General features: G+C 39.8%; 1 protein-coding gene across 28 annotated transcripts in view; it reads left to right on the top strand.

Moving 5' to 3' along the window:
* LRMDA (leucine rich melanocyte differentiation associated) overlaps window positions 1-23,341 on the top strand; it is a 1,316,989-nt gene that overhangs the window by 902,003 nt on the left and 391,645 nt on the right. For 26 of the 28 annotated variants that reach the window (XM_081564329.1, XM_081564346.1, XM_081564565.1 and 23 more), the window contains one exon: window positions 9,105-9,189. In XM_081564329.1, the coding sequence (XP_081420455.1) occupies window positions 9,105-9,189 (85 nt within the window). Of the gene's footprint in view, window positions 1-9,104; window positions 9,190-10,572; window positions 13,388-15,499; window positions 16,773-23,341 lie in introns of those variants that run through there. The other 2 variants (XM_081564498.1, XM_081564419.1) reach the window with 2 other exon arrangements.

Genomic DNA, 23,341 nt, shown 5'->3' with positions numbered 1-23,341 from the left:
ATCTTATCCTCTGTCGTCCCCTTCTCCTCCTGCCCCCAATCCTTCCCAGAATCAGGGTCTTTTCCAATGAGTCAACTCTTCGCATGACGTGGCCAAAGTATTGGAGTTTCAGCTTCAACATCAGTCCTTCCAAAGAACACCCAGGACTGATCTCCTCTAGGATGGACTGGTTGGATCTCCTTGCAGTCCAAAGGACTCTCAAGAGTCTTCTCCAACACCACAGTTCAAAAGCATCAATTCTTTGGCACTCAGCTTTCTTCACAGTCCAGCTCTCACATCCATACATGACTACTGGAAAAATCATAGCCTTGACTAGATGGACCTTTGTTGACAAAGTAATGTCTCTGCTTTTTAATATGCTATCTAGGTTGGTCACTAATTTGTAGCATTTGCCAATTTCTGCTGTAAATACTTCCATCATGGCTGATGTCAGGCTACCAAAGTCACATCACTGAAGAGGTAGGAAGAGCTATGAAGTGATATATCTTATATAGTATTTCTTCTCTGTAAATACAATAGACATGAATAATTTCCAGAGCATAAGTAGTAGTTAAGTTTATAAAACAGAAAGTGCTGAGTTTGGTTATATATTACCTTTAGTTTTAATATTATTTATCCAGTCACAAGTATATATAATTGAATTTTAAATAGCAACTATGTTTATCAACTTAAATATGGCATTCCTGAAAAGTTAACCATTGGCTTTTGTGAGCTGGTACAGGTTGACCATAGATACCATTGGTTATGTCAACCCCAAGGGCTAAAGAGATCTGAAGTGCTCTGCATCTACATTGCATAGTCATTTATTTTTAATAAATAACTTAATGGTTTTATTAATATGTCAGATCACAAAACACATTGCATATTCACATGAATTTAATCATATCTCAATGCAGGAGATATATGAGATGCTAGTTCAATCCCTGGGTTGGGAGATCCCCTGGAGGAGGACATGGCAACCCACTCCAGTATTCTTGACTGGAGAGTCCCATGAGCAGAAAAGCCTGGTCAGCTAAGGTCATAGGGTTGCAAAGAGTTGGACATGACTGAAGTGACTTAGCACTAGCACTAGAAATGTATTGCTTATCTTAGTATATGTACTAAACGCAGGAAGGTTTTCTTCTCTAGGTACCTTTGAACGTCAAATTCATTGCAAAATGGTTGGGATTCAGGCTGTGAAATCAAGCTGTGTTAATTGGAATTCTAAATTCTCCATATTCTAGCTCAATGCTCTCAGGCAAGTTGTTTAATCTCTCTAAATCCCAACTGTCTTACTTATAAAATGATAGTAATAATGATATTCCTATCTTAAGGTTGTTGAGATAGTTAAATGAAAGAGTGTGCTTAAAATGACTCCATATAAAGAGTGCTCAAGAAATGTGACACATATACGTAATCATATATAGACCCTCATTACTTGGGGGTTGTAATATATTACATTCTGTTTGAACATATGACACAAACTAAATCCTCTGCAAGGATTAATGATTAGCAGCAAAGTATTAACTTGTGTTCCATCATATTTCTGTGGACAAAGATGACTGCTTCTTTAAATATAGGATGTTCTACCTTGAAAATTACCCAAGGTATTAGTAAATTGTCTCTCGTTTGATAATCCTCTCTTAATGCTTGGAGAGTTTGGTTTTTTAGGGGCTGCAAGGCATTCACTATTAAGACAGATCTTGGTCTCTGCACCCTTGAATTTGACAGTCCTGCAAAAGAGGCCAGACAAGAGCACCATTGACAGTAGCAGGAGGCAAAGTAGAGCAATGGCCAGGAGAGGAGTATCGTAAAGTCTCTGCTGCCGAGAAGGTGTGGAACTGGTGAAACTCCTTGGAGTCTGAGAATCAGGCTGACTTGGTTTTTAATCCCACTGTAGATTTTAGAACTGTATGGCCTTGGGCATGTGACTTATACTTTCTGGGTCTCAGTTTTCTCTTTTCGTGGATGAGAGTAGTAATAGGATATAATCATACACTGGAAAACCATTAGACTTAGGAAGCATTTAGGAAACATTTGCTCCTATCCTACTCCATGCCCCCTTTCTTTTCTTCCCCCTTCTCCTTCCTCCTTAACTCCTATGCCCCCTCCTTCTGTCACGTCTCCTTATCCTCTGATGGGAGGGACTGGAAAAATCAGTTCAGTTCAGTTCAGTTCAGTTCATTCGCTCAGTTGTGTCTGACGCTTTGTGACCCCATGGATTGCAGCATGCCAGGCTTCCCTGTTTATCACCAACTCCTGGAACTGCTCAAACTCATGTCTATTGAGTCAGTGATGCCATCCAACCATCTCATCCTTTGTTGTCCCCTTCTCCTCCTGCCTTCAATCTTTCCCAGCATCAGGGTCTTTTCCAATGAGTCAACTCTTCGCATGACGCGGCCAAAGTATTGGAGTTTCAGCTTCAACATCAGTCCCTCCAATGAACACCCAGGACTGATCTCCTTTAGGATTGACTGGTTGGATCTCCTAGCAGTCCAAGGAAGTCTCAAGAGTCTTCTCCAACACCACAGTTCAAAAGCATCAATTCTTCGGTGCTCAGCTTTCTTTATAGTCCAACTCTCACATCCATACATGACTATTGGAAAAACCATAGCTTTGACTAAATGGACCTTTGTTGGCAAAGTAATGTCTCTGCTTTTTAATATGCTGTTTAGGTTGGTCATAGCTTTTCTTCCAAGGAACAAGCGTCTTTTAATTTTATGGCTGCAGTCACCATCTGCAGTGATTTTGGAGCCCCCCAAAATAAAATCTGTCACTGTTTCCCTTGTTTCCACATCTATTTGCCATGAAGTGATGGGACCAGTTGGCATGATCTTAGTTTTCTAAATGCTGAGTTTTGAGCCAGTTTTTTCACTCTCCTCTTTCACTTTCATTAAGAGGCTCTTTAGTTCTTCTTCGCTTTCTGCCATATAGGTGGTGTCATCTGTGTATCTGAGGTTATTGATAGTTCTCCTGGCAATCTTGATTCCAGCTTTTACTTCATCCAGTCCAACATTTCTCATAATGTACTCTGCATGTAAGTTAAATAAGCAGGGTGGCAATATACAGCCTTGACGTACTCCTTTCCCGATTTGGAACCAGTCTTTTGTTCCATGTCCAGTTCTAACTGTTGCTTCTTGACCTGCATACAGGTTTCTCAGGGGATACCTGATGGAAAGTATGTTGTTTCGCATCATCCCTGGTAGGATTTTAATTTTTAAATATTTTAAACCACCAAAAGCAATGGCACCATTAAATAAAGTTTAAAAATCAAATCATTGCAAACCACATTGTTCACAAAAATCTTTCTATCTTTGCCTATTAACATTTACCTGTTGCAAATATTATGTTTAAAATAGCAACAGATGTATCAATACTATTCTTATATTTACTGTGTTCACTTAATATTGTGTAATAAAAATTTTGCATATTTATTTTATATTTGGTTACTGTAAATAATTATGATATTTCCATAATTTTCAGTTTTTAGATGGTTTTTTTTATTATATAAATATCTGCTAAAAATATTTTGGAAACCACTGCTCTCGATGACTGAAAAGGTCTTTTACAGCTCTTACATTCTATGACTTGATTATTTGTGTAAAGGTCCAAAAAAATGCCCAATCTATGCTCCTTCCTTCCTTTTTTTCTCCCATAAGCATTTCAGAACAGCAACTCTGCACCTAATGACCTTTTAGGCCCTGGTAGAACCGGAGCCTCTTTAGATCAGATAAAAACAATGGCAAACTCAAAGGTGGTTTTGCTTGCAAAGGGCTTCCTGATTCCAGAGAGCCTTTGGTGCAGCCCTCCACCCAACCCACCCCTTCCCTGAGGGACTTCTGTTCTGAATTACGCCCCCACTCCACCTCCTCAGTCAGCTGAATGCTCGGCTCTTGCTCTGACTTTGCCTTTTGCCCAGTTGTATCCTTTCTTGGTCCCTTAGTGCCTGATTCACCCTCATCCCTTTTTACCCTTTATTTTTCTCTCATTTTTTTTTGGCTTCTGTCTCTGGACAAGAATACAGTTACTCCTGTTCCTCCACCTTCCCAACACATTGTATCTATGGTGGAGGCTTCCTGTCATCACACTGGAAGGCATGGTGCCTCTATCTGTGAACAGGTCGGAAGACTCCTTTAGGCTGGTTCTGTGGCTTTTAATTTAATCCTTGAGATGCTGTCAAGTCTCTACCTCTGCTCTGGCAACTTGGCTCGTGCTTCTGTGTTGAATCATAATCATGGTATATAGTTTTCTCTTTGACATTAAAATGTTTTATTCATTCAAGCATTATGCATTGACATCTTTCTGTATTTCTGGCAGCATGTTGGGTACCAGGGTTAATAGTATAGTTAATCTCAGAAATTTAATAGAGTTAATCTTGAAAGCTCTCTGTTAGTATGAAGAAGAAACAAGCAAGAATGTAATTACTGGTCCATGTGTTCAGCTGTCATCGTAGAGGTTAGGGTCAAAGTTCTGGATGGTGCAAAATATGGGGATCAGGCTATGAGTTGGTGACTCTTACTAACCAGCATTAATCATGATTCTTTTTTTTTTTTTTTTTTTTTTTTGATGAGTTGGGAATGCAACTAAGGTCCTGATTTTATTTTTCTTGGTATTCTCTGCAAAAGGGCCTGGCATATAGTAGGTGGTTATTAAATCCTTGATAACTAAATGAGTGATGCTTTTTCTTATGAGAGAAAATAAATGTTTTTAGAAGAGTCAGCTTTATACCACAGTTTCAGGGAATGAATTGTGATGAAAAGCGAAGATTGCTTTTACTTGAAAGAGGCTGACAAATTTCCTAGACCTGGGATCACTTTATGCAGTGTATGATTTAAGGGTGAGTGAGCATGCCAGAGCGCTCCACTTGAGCTGAGTGATGGGGAATGAGTTGTGGAGCTCTGGTCTTAGATGGTATTTTGTGAAAAATAGTTGGAGATTTATGGCTATTAAACAACTTTGTAGCTGCCCCCTTCTTGTTTTGAAGCCTGCCAAATCTCTCCTCCTGTGGTCTGTATCATGTTCCTTCTGGGCATCCATGATATTCAGAAATATCCACTGGAATGCAGGTTTCTGTGGAATGCACCCGATGGGAGGGGGCTTGAATTGTACACGTTCATGTGAAGACATTTGTTTTCTGGAACCGCGGAAAGAAATTCTCACTTTTCAAGTCTCTTGTACTGTACTTTCGTTGAATCTTTTCCAGTGAGGTTGCCAAAGTTCTACCTTCCCTTCTGCATGATGGAAATTGCAGAGCACAGTATATTAGTGACCATTATCATTATTGATGTGAGTTTAAAAAATTATTAGTAACTCTCCAATTGTGAGTAGGAGACAAGTACAAAAACCTACATATGCTTTGGCCAATCTTAAGTAGAAAGACTTACCAGGTAGAATGAGCATTTTCAGCCTCGAAGTAGGGGATTTATATTTACTGCTTTTATCAGCTTTTTCTATTCTGTTGTTGCATTCAGTAACTTAGGAAGAATTAGAACTGGGATATTTCACCAAAAAAGCCAACCAGAGATGGCCTTAATTCATGTTGTGCAAGTACTGGAAAGCTGTTAGAGAAAGTGTCCTCTAATTATGGGTTTTCAACATAGGATGTATGGATTAGTTAGGAAACAGGAGCCTGTTTTTTCAATTTTCATGTTTAATTTTGAAAAATTCAAAAAATGTAGAAAAGTTTGAAAAATAACAAGCACGCTTAGCTACCCTACAGGATTTATATTTTCTAATATGTTGTTATTTTTTTTCAAGTGTTATGTTTCAATAAAAGAAATAAACCTTCCATGTAAAATTTCAGCTCCCCGCTTTCCATTAGCCCCAGTTCTGTTACTCTGCTCTCTGGTAGGGGCAACCATTTTCATGAATTTAATATTTAACTCTTACATTTTTTTAGATCTTTCCATATACACATGAGATCAAAGAACTACACATTTACATAAATAGTACTGCACTGCATTTATCATTTTGCAACTTGCATTTTCACTTTGCATTAAATTTTTAGACCTATTCAAATTGAGGTCTATAAATCAGCTTTATTGCTCTTAAGTGCTAAATATTATTCTGTCATATGATCTACAACATTTTATTTATTCATTTTCCTCATTGATAGACATTTGAATTATTTCCAATTTGTTCTATTGTAAATAATGCTGCAATAAACATTGTTTTATGTTCCACCTTGCAGACCTGAGTAAAAATTTCCATAGTGTATATATTTTAAAGGGAATTGCAGTACCAATTTTCAGTTTTATTAGATATTGCTAAATTACTCTCCTAAGTGGTTGAACCAATGTACATTCCCACTGGCAAAAGATGAGAGGTTAAGAGTTGTGTTGCCCTTGATTCTCTATAGCACTCTTTATTATGAGACTTAAAAGTTTGCCAACTATGATGAACAAAAAAATTGTATTTTGTTTTAATCTGAGGTGCCCTTAGGGCTAGTGAATTTGACCATCTTCTCTTTTATTTATTGGCTACTCAGGTTTTCTCTTCTTTGAATTGTCTTATATTTTTTTGGTCCATTTTTATTATATTTTTATTTTAGAGACAGATATTCTGAATGCTAATATTTTATTGTAGATGTTACAAAAATCCTCTAACGGGGAGATTCATAAAGTAAAATGTGAAAGCGTAATTTTTTGCCATGGATGGTTAGAAAATTTGCCAAGTACTTAAAAATTTGAGAATTGTTTGTAGTTCTGAGGAGTCTGATTTACCCCAATTTGCCTGATCCCATTTTAGGCATATCTGCTTAATCCACATAAAGGAAAACATTATTTAAAAATTTCCACTAATGTTTCTATTATCTCATTCTTGATACACTATAAGTGTATTGCTTCAGTTTCAAGGGGAGTTCTTTATTCAGGGACAGGTACTGTGCAAATTTAAGACACTGTCTAGTCCACTTCTTTCATATGATGATTGTGCTTTTCTGAATCAAGCTTCTAAGCATAATTTTCAACATCACTATTAAAAAGATCACATGGACTTCATTTTGCTATAAGTCAAGTCAAAGAACTGGTATTTAGAATCTTGGTTTGTAGCAGTTTTCCCAAACATCCAGCCATGAAAGTCTCACCAAAAGGTGTAGTTTGCAAAATTGTTCTCTTCCTGGATTCTTTTCCATGACTTGAGTTTATAAATGGACACTGAGCAGAAAAGTAATTAAATGCTAGGCGTAGAATGATGACTGCAAAACAGAACTCAAGCCACACAATTTTTGCTTTGACTAAAACTGGAAATAAAACTTAAATCACTATTTTACTCTTGGTTACAAAACTTGAATGTCTTGCCCAGTCAGAGATATTTGCTGAAAGGTAGTTTCTTCTAGTAATTTTAGGAAAAGCTGTCATCAAATTGTCAACAGCCCAAATTGAGATTAAAAGTACCAAGAAACATCACAATATAGCAACCTAAAACTCATCCTGGATTTTCAGGCTTTTTTAGCCATGAGATGGAGCAGAAACATTGACAGGGAGAGAAGCTGTGGCCTCTTGCTTCTGTAGTAGATCTGTGGAAGAACAGCCCCTGTTGCTCCTCCCCTGCCTCAAGCAGGAGCAGCATATGAATAGATGCCATACTTAGAACATTATCTTTGTGTCTCATTGATCAAATAGGGGTTACAGGAGACCTTGAATGCCAAATGGAGAAGCACCTGGTGATTCTAGTGTTTGAATTTTAATCTAACTGCTGATTGTTTTATACGATTACAGCATCTGAAAAAGTCTTTAGGTACTTTTTCAAATGTTTTTCTTAGCGACTGAACTTTGATCTTTCTGGACCCAATACCCTTGGATCAAGCTTTAAACATAGTATATTTCTCTTGCTGCTCGAGTTAAGTAATGCTACCCAAAATCTGTCTCTACCTTAGGGACATAGCTTCTGCTTTGCACCATTCAGAACTCTTTCTCTAAGTCTCCACTGAAAGCCGCTTAATCAAACATCTCAAATGTCAGAAACAGGGTTTAAAGGGTTTTTCTAGCAAGTAGGTCTAATCTCCTACTTAGTTTTGATTCCTATAATGTCGATAATCTCTTTGGAGAAAAGGCCTGCTCCTACTAGGGCAAATATATCCCATAGAATGCATTTCCTTTTCCAGAAAGAAAAATGTAGCATTAATGAAATTTACTTTTTCACGAAGCTTGGAAAGGTTGTAAGCTTAGGATTTTGATCCTAGCAGATGTTCCTTTTTGGATATTAAAAAAAAAAAAAAAGTAGTGTTTGATTCAGAAGTCTCAGTAAGAATTGCAGTTAGTGATGCTTCGTGTTCCACGCTACCTCACTCTGAATATGACATACTGGTCAGTAGCCCTGAGTGACACCTGACTCTCCAGATGTGGTCTTTCCTCACACCTTAGCCCTCATGGGTGTAGCACTGATCAGAGAAAGAGAGCAGCCTGGGTCACACCATATCAAGGTATATGGTTAAAGAACTTTGCATGTAGAAAAAAAAGCATCTTCATAGATAGACTTCATATCATTTTCTCTCAGCCCTTCAAATGGCAAAGTTTTGTTGATAACCATTGTACCTCAAATTTCAGATGATTTTTTAGTGCTATGGTTAAATGTAGCAACAAGCCCAACTGCAAGGTCTTCGATATCACGTATCCTTCTCTAGGGTCACTTCATGTTTCTTATGTCTTCACCTTTCCCCTGTCTCCATGCCACTGGGCCCAGTAAACCAGCCTGTTTGTCCCATCCACTCTGCAGGCTGAGCTCAGCCTCTTCACTGGTTCAGTAGAAATCTATGTACAGTAAGCGTTTAATCTGTGGGAGTTTTGGGTAGAAATCTATTGGGGAATAACTGTGACAGAAATCTAAGTCTGCATCATTTCCTGCTCTCAACATCTCTTTTCCATCTCCTCTTCAAAATTCCACTCAATAAACAAACCATCCCCTTGTCTCAGATCCCTTCCATCGGTACCAAGTTCCATCAAAGCATTGTATTTGACCCTACCTTACCAAAATATTATCTCAACAGAGACAGCTCTTGCTTCCTAAGAAGAGTCTTGGTCCATAACATGTTCTCCAAACCCAGGTCCTAAGGAGACAAGTTTGGTAAATGGAAGTGTTTAGTGTTTGGCATTGATCATGTTGATGTGCTTTTTTTTTTCACACAGGCCTCCAGTGACAGCGTTGTTGCCTCCCCTAAGAGCCACTACACGCCCCTACCTTCTGCTTCCAGGGAACTCACCAGTCACCGAGGTAGGAACCCTGCTTTTTATTGCACTTTGTGGCTGCAGGGAGAGGTGCTTGGCTGTGTGGAGCTCAGGGATCATTACTGCTGCCTTGGCACTTCAGACGGAACAAGTGCTTTTCAAGTCCGTGATGAGAAAACCATACCTGTCAAGCCTAGTAATTTTGACTCATATTAAACAGAATTTAGTAGCAGTCTATTGGGAAGGCAAATAGGTCTATGGTGGAATATAATTTTGTGATTTTTTTTTTTTTTTTAAACAAAGAGATTATCACATTGAAAAGTTATGAAGGAGGTCATTACCTCCAGAGACAGTGGTGGAGAGAAATTGGGAAACTCACTAATATTTGTAAAAGTGTCACTATTTGGGAGTATTATAGTTGAAATCTGTAATTTCAAAATGAGTGAACGCTACATTACAGCTAAAAGGATAGAATCAATATGCAGTTTTCCCTGAATTCTCTGACCCTTGAAATTTTAATTTGGCTTACCCAGCTCTTCCAAGTGTTGAATTTCTATTGTCATCTCTAGAGTCTGCAAGGAATATAGTTTAAACATACTTTATCTCCAACCTGGCTGTTTAAGCCAAGGACCATGTGATCACTTTTGTTGTAATTGGTTAGGACAGGAAGAGGCCATGTAATGTAATTTGTTTACCCCTTTTTATTCTGGTTATGACCACAGTCACATTTCATAGTTATGAATCTACCTTCCAAGGGTAAGTAAGAACAGGCTTAGGTTGAGGGCTCTACAAACTTTTAAACATCGCTTCCCCAAGCAGGAAATTCCCTTGTACATCCAAGGGACACTTAATAAGGGCTCTTACAGGTTTGTCATCCAAGCTGAACAGCAGGATGGGTGGGTAGGAGCCAAGTCTGTGGAGATTATCAGCAAGTGATAGAACTGGTCCTCTAGGGAGACGTGGGGGCTTCAAGTAAATGGCACACTTACATTCTGTAGGATTCCAGGTATCTGTGACTTGGACTGGCGTTTTCTGTTTGATGTCTGGATTCAGTGGAGTTGGATTAATTAATTAATTAATATTAATTAACACATAATTAATATGTGTTAGTTTAATTAGGGTTCACTTGTGATTCCATTCTGGAAGTGTGCAATTTGTGAAAATCAATTTTGCTCAAAGTCAAGTAACATAAATAGCTGCCAATGTGTTTTTGAGGGGCATGAACAGATCTGTTCTGAATATTCTTATGAAGATTTTGAGTATATCCCTTTAGAGACTGTTTTTCACGGGGTGGGGGGGCGGATTCCTCTACACAAATTATTATACCCTGTTTAGAAGGAATAACAAATTAAGCCTTGCATTGTATTCTCATGGATTTGTTAGTCTCTTGTATTTGAGTTGATTGAGTTTGTGTTGATTACATGAATAGGAACCAAAGTCTCAGAGCCCTCAAGCCTGCTTCAGTTCATCTGGCCATGAAATTGAGATTTCACAACAGGAGGACCTGATCAAATAAGGGATAGTCATCAGTAAGAGGGCAAAGGTCATCTGTCATTGTAACAGTAAAATAAAAAATCTGAACCTTGACGAAAAGGAATATAAAACAATAAGTTTTGAAGATACTTGGGTAATACTTGGAATACGGAAAAATGCCTAGTGTGGTCTGAGTTAAAATAGACACTCTTGAATGACATCAGAGTACAACACCAATGGAAAAAGTGTTATTTAATGGAAGCCAAGACAGATGTCTTGATTTTCCTGAGCAATTAATACACATTTAATACATTTGTTGCCTAATCATTGCTAAGTACTTGGATGTTGAAAAAGCAAGTCAGCATCATGAAATGATGACCAGGTCTTTGGATTTATCGTCATGAGGAGGCCAGAAAGAGAGAACCAAAGATGCTCATTAGGCTGAATTACTTTTGGGCTGATATGTGTAGGGAAAATATGAGACTAATATATTTCAGCTTGGCATGAATCATGCAGTGACAAATGAGGAAAACAATAGTTTTCAGCCCCAGAATGAAACCACTTAATGACATCTTGGGTTTTTTTTGTATTTGAGTTAAAGAAATTATTCTAAGTTTCTGATTCCTTAGATCACCAAACTCCTTGAGTGTCATTTGTTAATATTTCCATGGAAATGGCCTATAAACATTTATCCAGAGAGGTACTTACACATTATAAAGGCAAATTACACCAGTTGTTTCCCAGGTGAAATCCTCCATGATGTCTGAAACTCAGTCTGTAAAGTCCTAAGTGGAAATTCTATTTGTAAATAATTTTTGATTCATCTGGTTCCCAATCTCTTTTCATTCCGCACCAGTGACTACACAAACTGGTAGGTAGTAGTTCATGTACAAATTGCTATTTGTCTATACATGCCATTTTCCCTGTGCTTGTCCTTCTACGTAACTTCCAATGTCGAGTTTGATAGGCCAGAGATCCATGTCCTAAGGACTGTAGATTCAAATGCAAGAGAAGTCTGAGCTCAGAATAATGATCAGGAGTCAGGGGACTCTATTTTTCCATCTATAACATATAGATAATCCAAACCTCCTAGAGATAGTGATGCCCAGTGCTTTGTGCTTCCTCCATGAGATTTTTAATGACCGTAGCTTCATGGAATTTCCCCCCTTCTTTATCTGCTTTGTTGTTGTTCAGTTGCTAAGTCATGTCTGACTCTTTGCAACATCAGGCTCCTCTGTCCACGAGGATTTCCAGACAAGAATACCGGAGTGGGTTGCCATTTCCTTCTCCAGGGGAATATTCCTAGACCAGGAAGTGAACCTGTGTCTCCTGCATTGGCTGATGGATTCTTTACTGCTGAGCCGGCTGGGAAGCCCTTATCTCCTTTGTGTAGTTGCTTATGTTCTGGTTTATATAACACAGATCAGGTCTGTGTATGTCTTGAACTCCTCATAAATGCACAAGCTCCCTGAGGGGCAATATAGATTCTAACTCTTTTCTTTCACATCACTAACTCCCACTCATTCTTCAGGTATAAGCTGAAACACCACAGCTCCAAGGAAAGCTCCTCTGATCCCACTCTATCCATCTGCATTAGGTCGGTTTTCCCTTTTCGGGGCTGTTTTCCTGGATGGCAACTTTCAGTGGAGATCAAGGTGGGGTGGAGGTTGGAGATGTTGGTGTTTGTTTACTTCCCACTATATCTTCAGCGCCTCCTACTTAATCAGAGATCCATAAATATTTGTTCAGTAAATGATGAGTGATAGAAACCTAGGGGAAAGGCAGTAACTTTGGTACCTCTTGTTGTTATCTAAGTACCTGGTTGCACATAAATTGCACGGTAACTTGATTGCATCTGAGGAAGGAGACCCATCTGCCTTTGAGGGTGAGCACATACTGAAGGGAGAGGCCAGTCTTACAAATGACAGACCTCAACTCCGTTGCTTTCAGAAACCCACGTCATCTTGGATGGGAGCTCTATCTATTGGTTCATTGCCAGATGGCATTTAGCCATATTGCATAACTTCCAAGTAGATAATTACTTTGATGTCATAGTTTTCAGACTCGGGTGTTCTGATGATGGGAAGGAATAGGATGAATTAAAGCAACTTATGGAATTCTTTTACTAGTACAGAAGCTCTCAGAGAAGGGACTGGACTCTCAATAAGATGCAGGTTGTTGTAAAGATAGAGTTTTAGAACAGTCCACTTAAAATCTCTCTGAGTATTCTCCTCTAGTTCTGAGCATGTCTTCAGAATGTGGGGACATGGTGCTGTATCAGTGATGCCAACTGCTACCTAGTGATGGTCTACATGCTACATCTTCAATGGGTAGCCACGTTTATGAGGAATGTTGAAATGTTTGTTGGAGAAATGTCTCTTTCAATATATCCTGGCCATAGGATGTACCCCCGAAAGCCATATATTGCCACTTTTTATCTAGTAGCTATTAGAAGTAGAATTTGCATCTTTATTAACCATTGTGTCTTTTGGAAAACATTTCTATTTAGAGCAGAGACCATCAATATACCCAATAAGGTGTGGAGGGTAAATATTACTGTTCTCATTTAACAGAGGAGAAGGCAATGGCACCCCACTCCAGTACTCTTGCCTGGAAAATCCCATGGACGGAGCCTGGTGGGCTGCAGTCCATGGGGTCGCTAAGAGTCGGACACAACTGAGCGACTTCACTTTCACTTTTCACTTTCATGCATTGGAGAAGGGACTGGCAACCCACTCCAGTGTTCTTGCCTGGAGAGTCCCAGGGACGGGGGAGCCTGGTGTGCTGCCGTCTGTGGGGTCGCACAGAGTCGGACACGACTGAGTGACTTAGCAGCAGCAGCGGCAGCATTTAACAGAGGAAGACACCCACAACAGTTGCTAGGAAAGACTGAATCACTCAGCAACATAGGAAAGGAAAAAATCCAGACTCTGTGTCCTTGGATCCCAGGCCACCCCAGATATTTGTCCTTTACACAGGATGCGTGAAGCAGATGCAGGATTCATTGTGGCATTGTGCTGGGGGAAAGAGGGGAGAAGGTATAGGAAAAGGCACAGCCTGGAGCTGTCCGCTGTCAGGGGTGCATTCCCAAAGCCTGTGCAAAGGCTGTGACGAAGTATGGCATCCTTGCCTGTTCTGTCAAAAGAATTGCCTGTTACACCTTTCTGACACCCTTTTATAAAAAAATTACAAAGCTATACATGAAGAAGCAGAGACAGTTTGAAAAGCCAAAAAGGAAAATGCTCTGGTACCAATCTGAATTCAGACAGGGAAAATTTAATGCATACCATTCAAATTATGAAAGGCTTGAAGGAATGAGAGGCTTACATATGCAGGAAAGGACTGACAGGGAAGGCGTCACCCCAAGTCTCAGCTCTGAGACCTGTGATTCTTAAGAGCTTGATGACCATTTCTGTGCATCTCAGAAATCCTTGGGCATCTCCTATTAACTTTCCCAGTCTGCAGCACTCAGTTCTTCAAACTTTATGGACTACCCACATGTTGCCCTGCCCCTTCTTTTTGGATTTCCAAATCATACCGTCTCTCTCTTTGGTCCGCTCTAACCAAGAACCATGAACAGAGGGAATTTTGGGAAATGTAGTTTTTAGTTTCTCCTCTAATCTGCAGAGAAAACCTCAGTAGTGGATAATGGCAGTGCCCAATTAAAACAGACAAGTCAGCACATCTACCGTAATCCTACCTTGCCAACAGCTATCACATTGAGGGTCTCATTCCAGTTGTTTGTGCACACCCATTTTGCATAGTAATTGCAAAACCAGTGAACATCCCTGAATTATTACTCCCCCCACCTCCCAGTGATTAAACAATCTGGAAGATGTACCATAGTTAGCTTGTCATATTATGTGCTGGACTTTAAAAGTATGAAAGAGCAAGAAGCTGAGAGGCAATCTGTTATGAAAACTTGCTTGGGGATGATAATACCCTACTTCTATCAGTTGTTGGAAACCTTGCCATTATTTTTATTGACACAGTTGTAAGAAGCTCATCTTCTTCTCCAACCAGGGGCTTGGTCTATTTGTGTTGGGAATTGATTGCTGGGACTGTCACAGAGTGATTTACATAGCAACTTATCATAATTAGTTATCATTCGCAGTTTCCTTAATGTGCATTGCATTTTATGCTTAGCAATTGATTTTTCTGTATTTCTCCATGAATCAGCTCAATGAGTGTCATCCAAAAAAGAAGAACAAGACAGAAAGAAAAACTGCAGGCATTTTTTATTTTTATTTTTTAAACAGTTTTAGCTTGAGATATCATAAAACACAGAAGTCGTAAATGCAGAGAGTTTTGCTTTAACTATTTAAATAAACCAAAGTGAAATGAATCAGAGGAAAATTAAATGGATATGAATGAAGATGTGTCAACATAGGTGAAGATGTTTGGAATGGGGAAATGTTGGCCACAAAAACCGTATGCCAGCAAGCAGAATACTTTCAGGAAAGCTCAAGATGCGGCTGCTTGATAACCAAACTTCATCTTAATTTGTTTTAGCTTATAGGATTTGAAAACAGTCTTTCTCCTTCAGACAATTTAAAATCCTTTTTCTATTTTTCATATTCCTATCATCTTGCTAAGGTCAACCCACAGGGAATGTGAAGGCTTAAGTAGACTTGATCATTATAAATGGAATCTACACGGAATAATAGCAAAGACTCAAGGAAAACAGGTGTATTTATTTGCTGAACTCTTACCAGTTCAGCATCAGGAAGTCTTCTTGCCTGTTGCTTGTTGGTTTTCACTGACCATTTAAAAAGATAGAATAAGCAATCTCATGGTTATGCTGACTCTGCCAGGTAGTTCTCACCTAAGATTAGACTCATAACCAAGGTGACCTGTTTATCTGTGTCCTTCTGTTCTCCCAGAATATTTTGATTAGTTCTTCAAAGGAGCTAACCATCAGATGATTTCTCAGAAAATGTGATTGATTCATTGAAGATTCAGAGAAGCATGATGGATCCAGCTTTCCTCTATGGAAAGTATATGAAAGCTGTGGATAAAAAGAAACAAAGAGGTGGGTAGCGATAGCAGCAGAGGGAGAAGGAGAAAAAGAGAGACAGAGAGAAGAAAACTGAAAAAGAAAATAAAACGTTGGCAATTGACGTGGAAGCACTCCTCACCGAGGGCAACATGGTTGGTCTGTGGGTCCTGCCAAACAACTGCATAGTCTTGGCTCCCCTGTCTCAGATTCTGTGTGCTATGGCTTTGCCCTGGATGTGTGGGGGCAGAGTGTGTTGGTTCCCTGTGCAGAGCTATTATTAGCATTTTCTAATTATGTAAAATACTTTCCTCTGATGACATTTTCAACAGAACCCCTCACTTTAGTTTTTTCTTCCCTTTATAATGCTTTCATGGGCTTAGAATCTTGGTGGAAGTCTCAGATGCTGCGAGATACTTAAGTTTTCTGTATTTAATCGAGGTGACTAGTGATTTGACAGTAGTGGTTGACAGGTTTATTTTATCTGTGTGGCAGCGGGAGTCTATTTTCAGTGTGTGCGCTGTGTACCTAAGTAAAAGGACTTTACTAAGTGCTGAATAAATTGTACTTTCCTTTGATTCTAGACCTTGCTGAAATGGTTTAAAAACTCTAGTCTGGGTCATCAAATTCATCTCCCTGCTGCTTTGCAGGGTCAATAGCTTCACTCTGTGCAGCGCAAGGCTGGGTGGATTGGAATGGAGGGTGGTGCAGATTAAAACTTCCGCGTATATATAGATAGATGTGCATGTGTGCTCTCGCTGTCTGGGAAGCTGTCAGTGATGGAAGAGCAAGCCAAGTGGAATCTGAAGATGGATGAATCTGTTAGACTATTACCAGGACTGGCATGGACTTTAGCCAGGAGCTTGAAGCAACCTCCTTTAAGCATTTGAAATCCATAGGGGTCCATTTCCTATCCTTTTTCTCAAAGGATGATTTTTCATTTGCAGTCTCCATGATTGCTTTATTTCTACTCTTTGGGCAGAACTGTGGTGTACTCATAGACACAAAGGGGCTACGGACTTGGTTCTTTCATTCCAGAAGCAAAGCAAGGAGGGGAAAATGGAATCTTGCTCCACACTCCCAACAATAATAATCCTTACTTCTGTAGGATGAAAAGTCAAAAGGATAACCCTTCCACCAACAGATAGACCAAATAAAAATAGTGGTAAAAATACGGCCTTCTATTTAAAAAAAAAAATTAAAAAAGGAAGTCTGGAATTGACAGAGTTGAAGATGAAATGTCTTAAAGCTTTGAAGATGTGGGCTGGTTTTTCTGCCTTCCAGTGCAAGGGAAGAGCTGGGATGTGGTCAGATGTGACTCCTGAGATGACAAATCTTGCCCTGAGCACCAACATTCAAGGAGTCCTCCAGTATGTCTTTATTTTTTTTATCCACTGTGAACCAAGTATGTGTTAGGGTTAATGGAGAACTTAGAAACAGAGAACATGGTATATGTCTTGTAAGAATTTATAGTTTGGTTAAGGATATATCCAAAATGAAGTAATGCCAACCAAACAGATATTATATAATTAAGAGTCGCCTTACATGGTAAAGGCCACAAGTGTTTAAAATGCTTAGAAAAGAAAATCAGTAAAGGCTAGAGTAGTTAGGTATGACTGTTTAGGTGTTGGCCTTGAGCTTTGAAGGATAACTAAAGGTGGAGGGCGGAAGAAAGACATTCCAGAGAAAGGAAATGGGTAAAGAAAACCTGAGGATAGATAGAACTCGTTGGAGGCAGGGACTCAATTTTGAAAAATTCAGAAATAAGTTTTCTTATGTATAATGAGTTTGTGTTAGGACAGGCCTTGAAAAGGTAGAATTTAAATCTAGATTTGATTTAAAGCTCTGCTCTGTGGTTGTTAATCTGCAAGCAGTGTGCAAGGGGATTGGAAAGAAAAGAACCAGTACTTGAGAAGGCCATTTGTGGGATTGCCTTGAAGGGAGTGTGGCCCAGTTTTAGAGGCTTTGGATTTCTTGACACCAAGTTACGTGACTGCCTCTAAAGAGCAGGTTTCAAGCAAAGGTAATTTAGGAAACAACTTGGTAACAGATGGAGAGGACAGCTGGGGCCAGAACAATGCCAGTGGAACAGGGGTGGGGGCGATGTAAAGGGAAACTTACGGCCACGGTGGAGTTGTGGTTTGAGGTTGCTGAGGGTTTGGTTTCAGGGTATCCCTGGCTCGGGTATCAGAGAAAATGGACAATCGATGCTTTTCCTCCCCATGTTATTCAAAGTTATTTCTGATATTGCTTTTGAAACCAAAATTTAGAGTACAGAATCAATTAGGGTAATGGTGAAATAATCGAGCATTTGATGCTGCAGGATGGAGTGGCTGGCGAATAGTGGAAGGAATATAAGAACCATTCTGTAACAAATGCAATTGGCTGACTTAATGACTGAGTATACTCAGACGTATAGGGTACCAGAGAACAGACAGCTGTGAGGAAGCCAGCCTGGTTCGTGGGAAGCTGCAGTCTCTGCCTGTATCCCCTCTCCCTTCCCTCTTGCAGGATTCCCCACTGTTACTCAGCCATGAGCAAGCTATAATCTGGCCTCTTAAATGGAAGACTGCTGAAATTAATGTAGTGGAGCTCATGGCAACAGGAATAAACATATAAGAAGCAGGCAGGGCAGCCACAAAAATGTGTTCTCATTTGGACCTTAGGCTCAAGATGAGCTACATTCTTATAAAAACTAATAAGGGCCCAGGGTGTCTTATTCCTGAATCTTGGGTTTCTGGAAGGAGAGCTCTTTGAAGCCAATGCTTTTGGTCTAGATCGTTCTGCTGAGAGCTCTGCCCAACCTTAACTTCCCAGGCTTAAGTCTTCCCACTCATTTGTTTCCTCATCTCATAGAAAACTTTACCACTGCCTCAGGTTTTTTCCTCATGTAGAGCTTTTACAACCTTTTTGGAACAAATAAACAAACATCTGGAATTGTGTGGTCCATTTAATTAAAAAGTTTGCATTTGGCCAGAAATGGTAAAATCATGAAAAATGGCCTGTCGGCGAGCTCAAGAAGGCCAAACGATGACGTTGTTGGCTGCAAGTGGATTGAAATTGAGTGAGTGAACACCTGCTTGGTTCAGCCTTCTGTCCTCCTGTTCCCCCTTCCAGCCATTAATATTTACTGCTCTGGGTCTTTATCCATACTAATGAAATTCTTGGTTGGGGTTGATCAGGGGACGGGGCTGTTACTTTTCCAATAACTTGGGATTTGTTGGGATGTGCGTACTTTATGAAGGGTGTGGAATTGGGCTTTCTGCCTTCTCGGTTCCCTTAATCAGAATTCCATATGCTTGAGGTCACTGCAGGGTCCTATTTCTGTTTCTTCAATCAGTCAGCCAGTCATGGGTTTTTCGAGAGGAGCCCTGTGCTGGAGGTTGTGGGAAATGCAAAAGATGCTCTGAGCTCTGCCTTCAGGAATCCTGTAGTCTAATTGGAGAAGGAAACCTGCACCCATGGAATTAGATCCAAGAGTGCAGGGAAGCGAGAGCTGAGTGAGGATGGAAGTATGGGAAGGTGGCCTCAGATGAAGGTAGGAACTGAGTAGAAAGCAAATAGGTGAGAGGAGAAAGCCAGGTTTGTCTTATCCACTGCTAAAGAAAGGGCTTTATTCCTTCCATTCTCTGCTTCTAAATGTCTAAGACCTCTTTCTCCAAGTCATCTCATAGATACCTAAAAACTGAGACACAAACATGTGTTTAATACAGAAACACAATTTCAGAATAAATCTTCCATCCCCTACCCTGCTTCTCTGCTCTTACATTTCTACCCAATTGTTGGTCCTATACACGTTGAATATAAAAGTTCTAAAGCAACCGCTGGGATGAAACAGTTTGTATAGATGACAAACTTGGAGGAATCCTGGAGGAAAGCTGTTTCACAGTGTAAAAGAGAACTTGGGGAGAGACCAAGTGGAGTTCTTCCTTAATTTCTGGCCATAATCTAGGTGAGGAATACACGTGACAAGCAACCTTAAAGCAGGGGTTAGTTAGAATGATTCTACCTTTCTGATGCTGCTGCTCTGTGGGGCATGCCTGTGGTAAAGTAAAATGTTTTGTTTGTATATCAAGAGAAGAATGTTGAGAGAATTTGGCTCTGTAGAGTGTAGTGCTCTGATATGTCTTCAACTTGAGAATTTAATCCCAGGATAAAGTTATTCTTAAAAAAAAAAAAAAGAGCAAAGCTTTTTTTTTTTTTTAATTGTTGTCATTGTACAGAATATGAGGGAAGTAGCTGATGGACTGGAAGTGCAGTGGGTGCCATTTAGGGTTGGCTCTAAGGAAAGGGTGAGTATTGCTGAGATTAGGTATGAACTGGCAAGGGAGACTGAGAAATCATTATTCCCCAATGCCTTTTACTGAAGGGTGTGCTCATCCATCTTTGAGAGTTGAATAGTGTAGCCTGAAGGAAGTGAAATGAAAATTAATACAACTTTCAAATCCAAGCAGGATTTGAAACACAGATCCAGAGTTCTTCTTGTCAATGCTAGTTCAGCTTTTTTAATAAAATGAAACCAGGGTTTCACCTTGACCCCTCTGGACTTCTGCAGGCACAGACAGATACAAGACCACGCTGGAAAAACACTCCTCTGTTGTCAGAGGAGTTCTTAGTCCTGGACTCTTTTTATTCTTGTGCATCTGTTTCTTTAAATACTCTCTGCAGAAGCATTAGCATGAAAATAAAAGAGTATAGCAACTTGGAATTTTCCATTTGTAGCTTCCTTAGTCTGTGGGGTCAAAGTTCTATCCTCAGGGATGCTAATGCAAACTCTGTGTACTGTTCCAGGGCAAATGTTTCTCAACTAAAAGACAAGAGGGGGTGGGGAGCCAGGAAAATAATGCAATGCTAATTCCCAAACACAGACTGCCTGGAGATTCCAATTTAAATTGTTGCTCTTTTACCCATATTCCCACCCTCCTGAAAGAAAAAAAAAATCCTGTGTTGTAAGGACAGACATCTGTGTAAGAGCAATAAAACAGTCTTCTCCCTTGTGGATTAGCTCTTTATTCCTTTATTTATCTTGCTCTACCTCATCAGTTTTTTCCAAATCAAGGAAAGTCTTAAGAGGATAAGATGCTGTCCCTTTCTTTGTTTTTGATTAAAGAAACCCATATAACCATTCTCCCACACAACTTTGTTTTTTTACTCAATAGAGAGCTTTTCTTTTTATGTCTGATTTCTCTCTTTCTTCATCCGCTTCCTTGGAATCTTCCTAGAACTTACCTTGTAAGTGTACAAATCAAATAGCTGAAATCCCCTAGAGAACAGGTTAGTCAGGGCAGTGAGTGCAGGCATATCTGGGAGATTGTAAAGCACAGGAAGAATTAAAACAGCATAATGACATGTTCGACAGCCTCCTTTTCTTATTCTGAATCCCTAGAAATCTATTAATTAATTAAACAAGTATCTATGGGTCATATGGGTTTCCCTGGTGGCTTAGTGGTAAAGAATCCACCTGCCAATGTGTACAGGAGGGAAAAGGACAGGGCACAAGATTTGAAAGAATGACAAAACCCAAGAACACAATATTAGAATCAAATGTGTTGAAGATGGCAGACTAGACAACTTTGATTAGACCTTGATCCTCAATCAGCAAGCTAAATGGCACATCCAGAGACACCATGACAGTTCCAAGGCACTGTCAAAAGAGCAAGGAGTCGGCAGTGGCCCAATTCCTGGAAATCTTCACCCCTTCCCCAAAATAGTTGGAATAATCCTCCCGCTCATTAGCATATGAAATTACCAAACCCATAAAAACTAACCATGCCACATTTCACAGCTGCGGTGGTCCTCTACAACAGCTTACACTCTTGTCTGTGAAGTGTGCTTCTCTCCGAATCTGAGTAAATCCATTTCTTACCTATCACTTTGTCTCTCACTGAATTCTTTCTTCAATAAGACATCAAGAACCTGAGCTTCATTAGGTCCTGAAACCAGGTACTGTGGGTTTTGGCTGGATTCGAGTCCCAGCTACTTGGGTTCAAGTCCCAATCTGAGGTAAACGGTTTCAAATACAGGAGATGCAGTTTCAATCCCTGGGTCTGGAAGATCCCCTGGAGAAGGAAATGGCAACCTACTCCAGTATTCTTGGGTGGGAAATCCCATGGACAGAAGAGGCTGGTGGGCTACAGTCCATGGAGTTGCAAAAGAATTGGACACACTTAGAAACTAAACAACAAAATGGGTCATATACTTTATTTCAAACACTGTTCTAAACGTTGGGGTTAGAGGGACAAATAAAGCAGACAAAAATTTCAGTCTTCAGAGAAATTACATTCTGGTGAGAAAAAGGATTGATAATGTTGAGTAAAAATTCACAGCTTGAGAGTTGTGAGTTAAGTTTCATTTAGGGCAAAATGAGGACTGCAGCCTGGGAGACAGCACCTTAGATAGCTCTGAGAGACTGCTCCAGAGAGGCAGTGGGGGAAGGTCAATATATAAGATTTTGATGAAGGGGGAATTCAGTGCAATTAAGCACTCATTTTACAAAATTTCTGTTAGTCAGGAGGAACTGATGTCATCATGAAGGGATTTAGTGCTTTTTAGATATGAAGAGATTGGGATTGGGATCATGAAATCAGTTCCTGAAAGTATCTAACTATCTAAAGACCTGTTCCACCAGATTCCCTGGAGCACAGAGTGCTTCACTCTACCCTGAACTCCCTCAGGGGGTGTTGAAGGTCAACAATGCAGCAGCACAATCTCCACAGAGGTAGATGGCAAAATGCCCTTGTTGTTGTTCAGTCACTGGCAATGCTCTTGGAAAATGCCAATTTGTAGTTGACAATAACTAAGATTAAAAAAAAAAAAGAAAAACTCCCCCTCCCTAGCCCTGAATTTGTTAGAGTTAAGTATATGACAAAAAGAAAATCAGGCAAAGGAGGTAAGGGAGTATGTATTGGTAATTTGAGACTCAATAGCAGAGAAGCCATCACTGAGGAAGTGGCATTGAAGTAACAACTTTAAGGTGAGAGTTGGGGACTTGAGAATATCTGAGAGGAAAATTATTCAGGCAAAAGAAAGAGTAAGTGCAAGGCCATGAGATAGGAGCATGCCTGGTGTACATGAAATAGAGCTTCATGAGGCCAGTGTGGCTGAGTAAAGGAATCGAACAGGGAAAGGTGGATTGCAGGGAGTGGAGATGAAGTCAGAACAGTATCAGAGGTCAGAACCTGTAGCATCTTGTAGGCCATTTACTGTGACTGAGGCGGAAAGTCATTTTAAGGCATTAGCAAATATGGTGGAAGTGATATTATACCCCTTTACACTACTCCCTATGGGGGAATTTAAAAAACTCTAACCAACAACTAACTGAAAACAAGAAGCAATACTGTTGTTGATCAGAAACTATGTAGACTTTGTATAAGATGGATAGAATTGAAAGGGTTAATTACAGCCCAAAATAAGTGCAAGAGAACTTTAAAATATAAGACTAGCTCCAGGAACTCGCTAAGCACAGGGAACCCCTGAAAGTTTCATAGCGACAAACAAGGTCGGTCTCTTCAGTGGTTAGTCACACAGGTCAGCCTATTCATATGCCTTCCCCATCTTTAGTTCAGGCATAGCTCAACAAAGCTATCTCCAAGCCAGAGCAGTTATGTATGAGTGACTGGAAGAATAAGTAAGATCGCAAGAGTTGGCACAAATGTAACAGCCATAATGAGTGGGGATGGGTCAATTAAATGACAGAGTACTCACAGATTTGGTTAAAAAAAAAGGAAAT

The sequence above is a fragment of the Giraffa tippelskirchi genome, chromosome 2, assembly GCF_054371585.1.
Source record: "Giraffa tippelskirchi isolate mGirTip1 chromosome 2, T2T-mGirTip1v1.2.pri, whole genome shotgun sequence".
NCBI classification, from domain to species: Eukaryota; Metazoa; Chordata; class Mammalia; order Artiodactyla; family Giraffidae; genus Giraffa; species Giraffa tippelskirchi.
The sequence above is the reverse complement of the archived record's forward strand: the minus strand, read 5'-3'. Positions and strand labels throughout refer to the sequence as shown.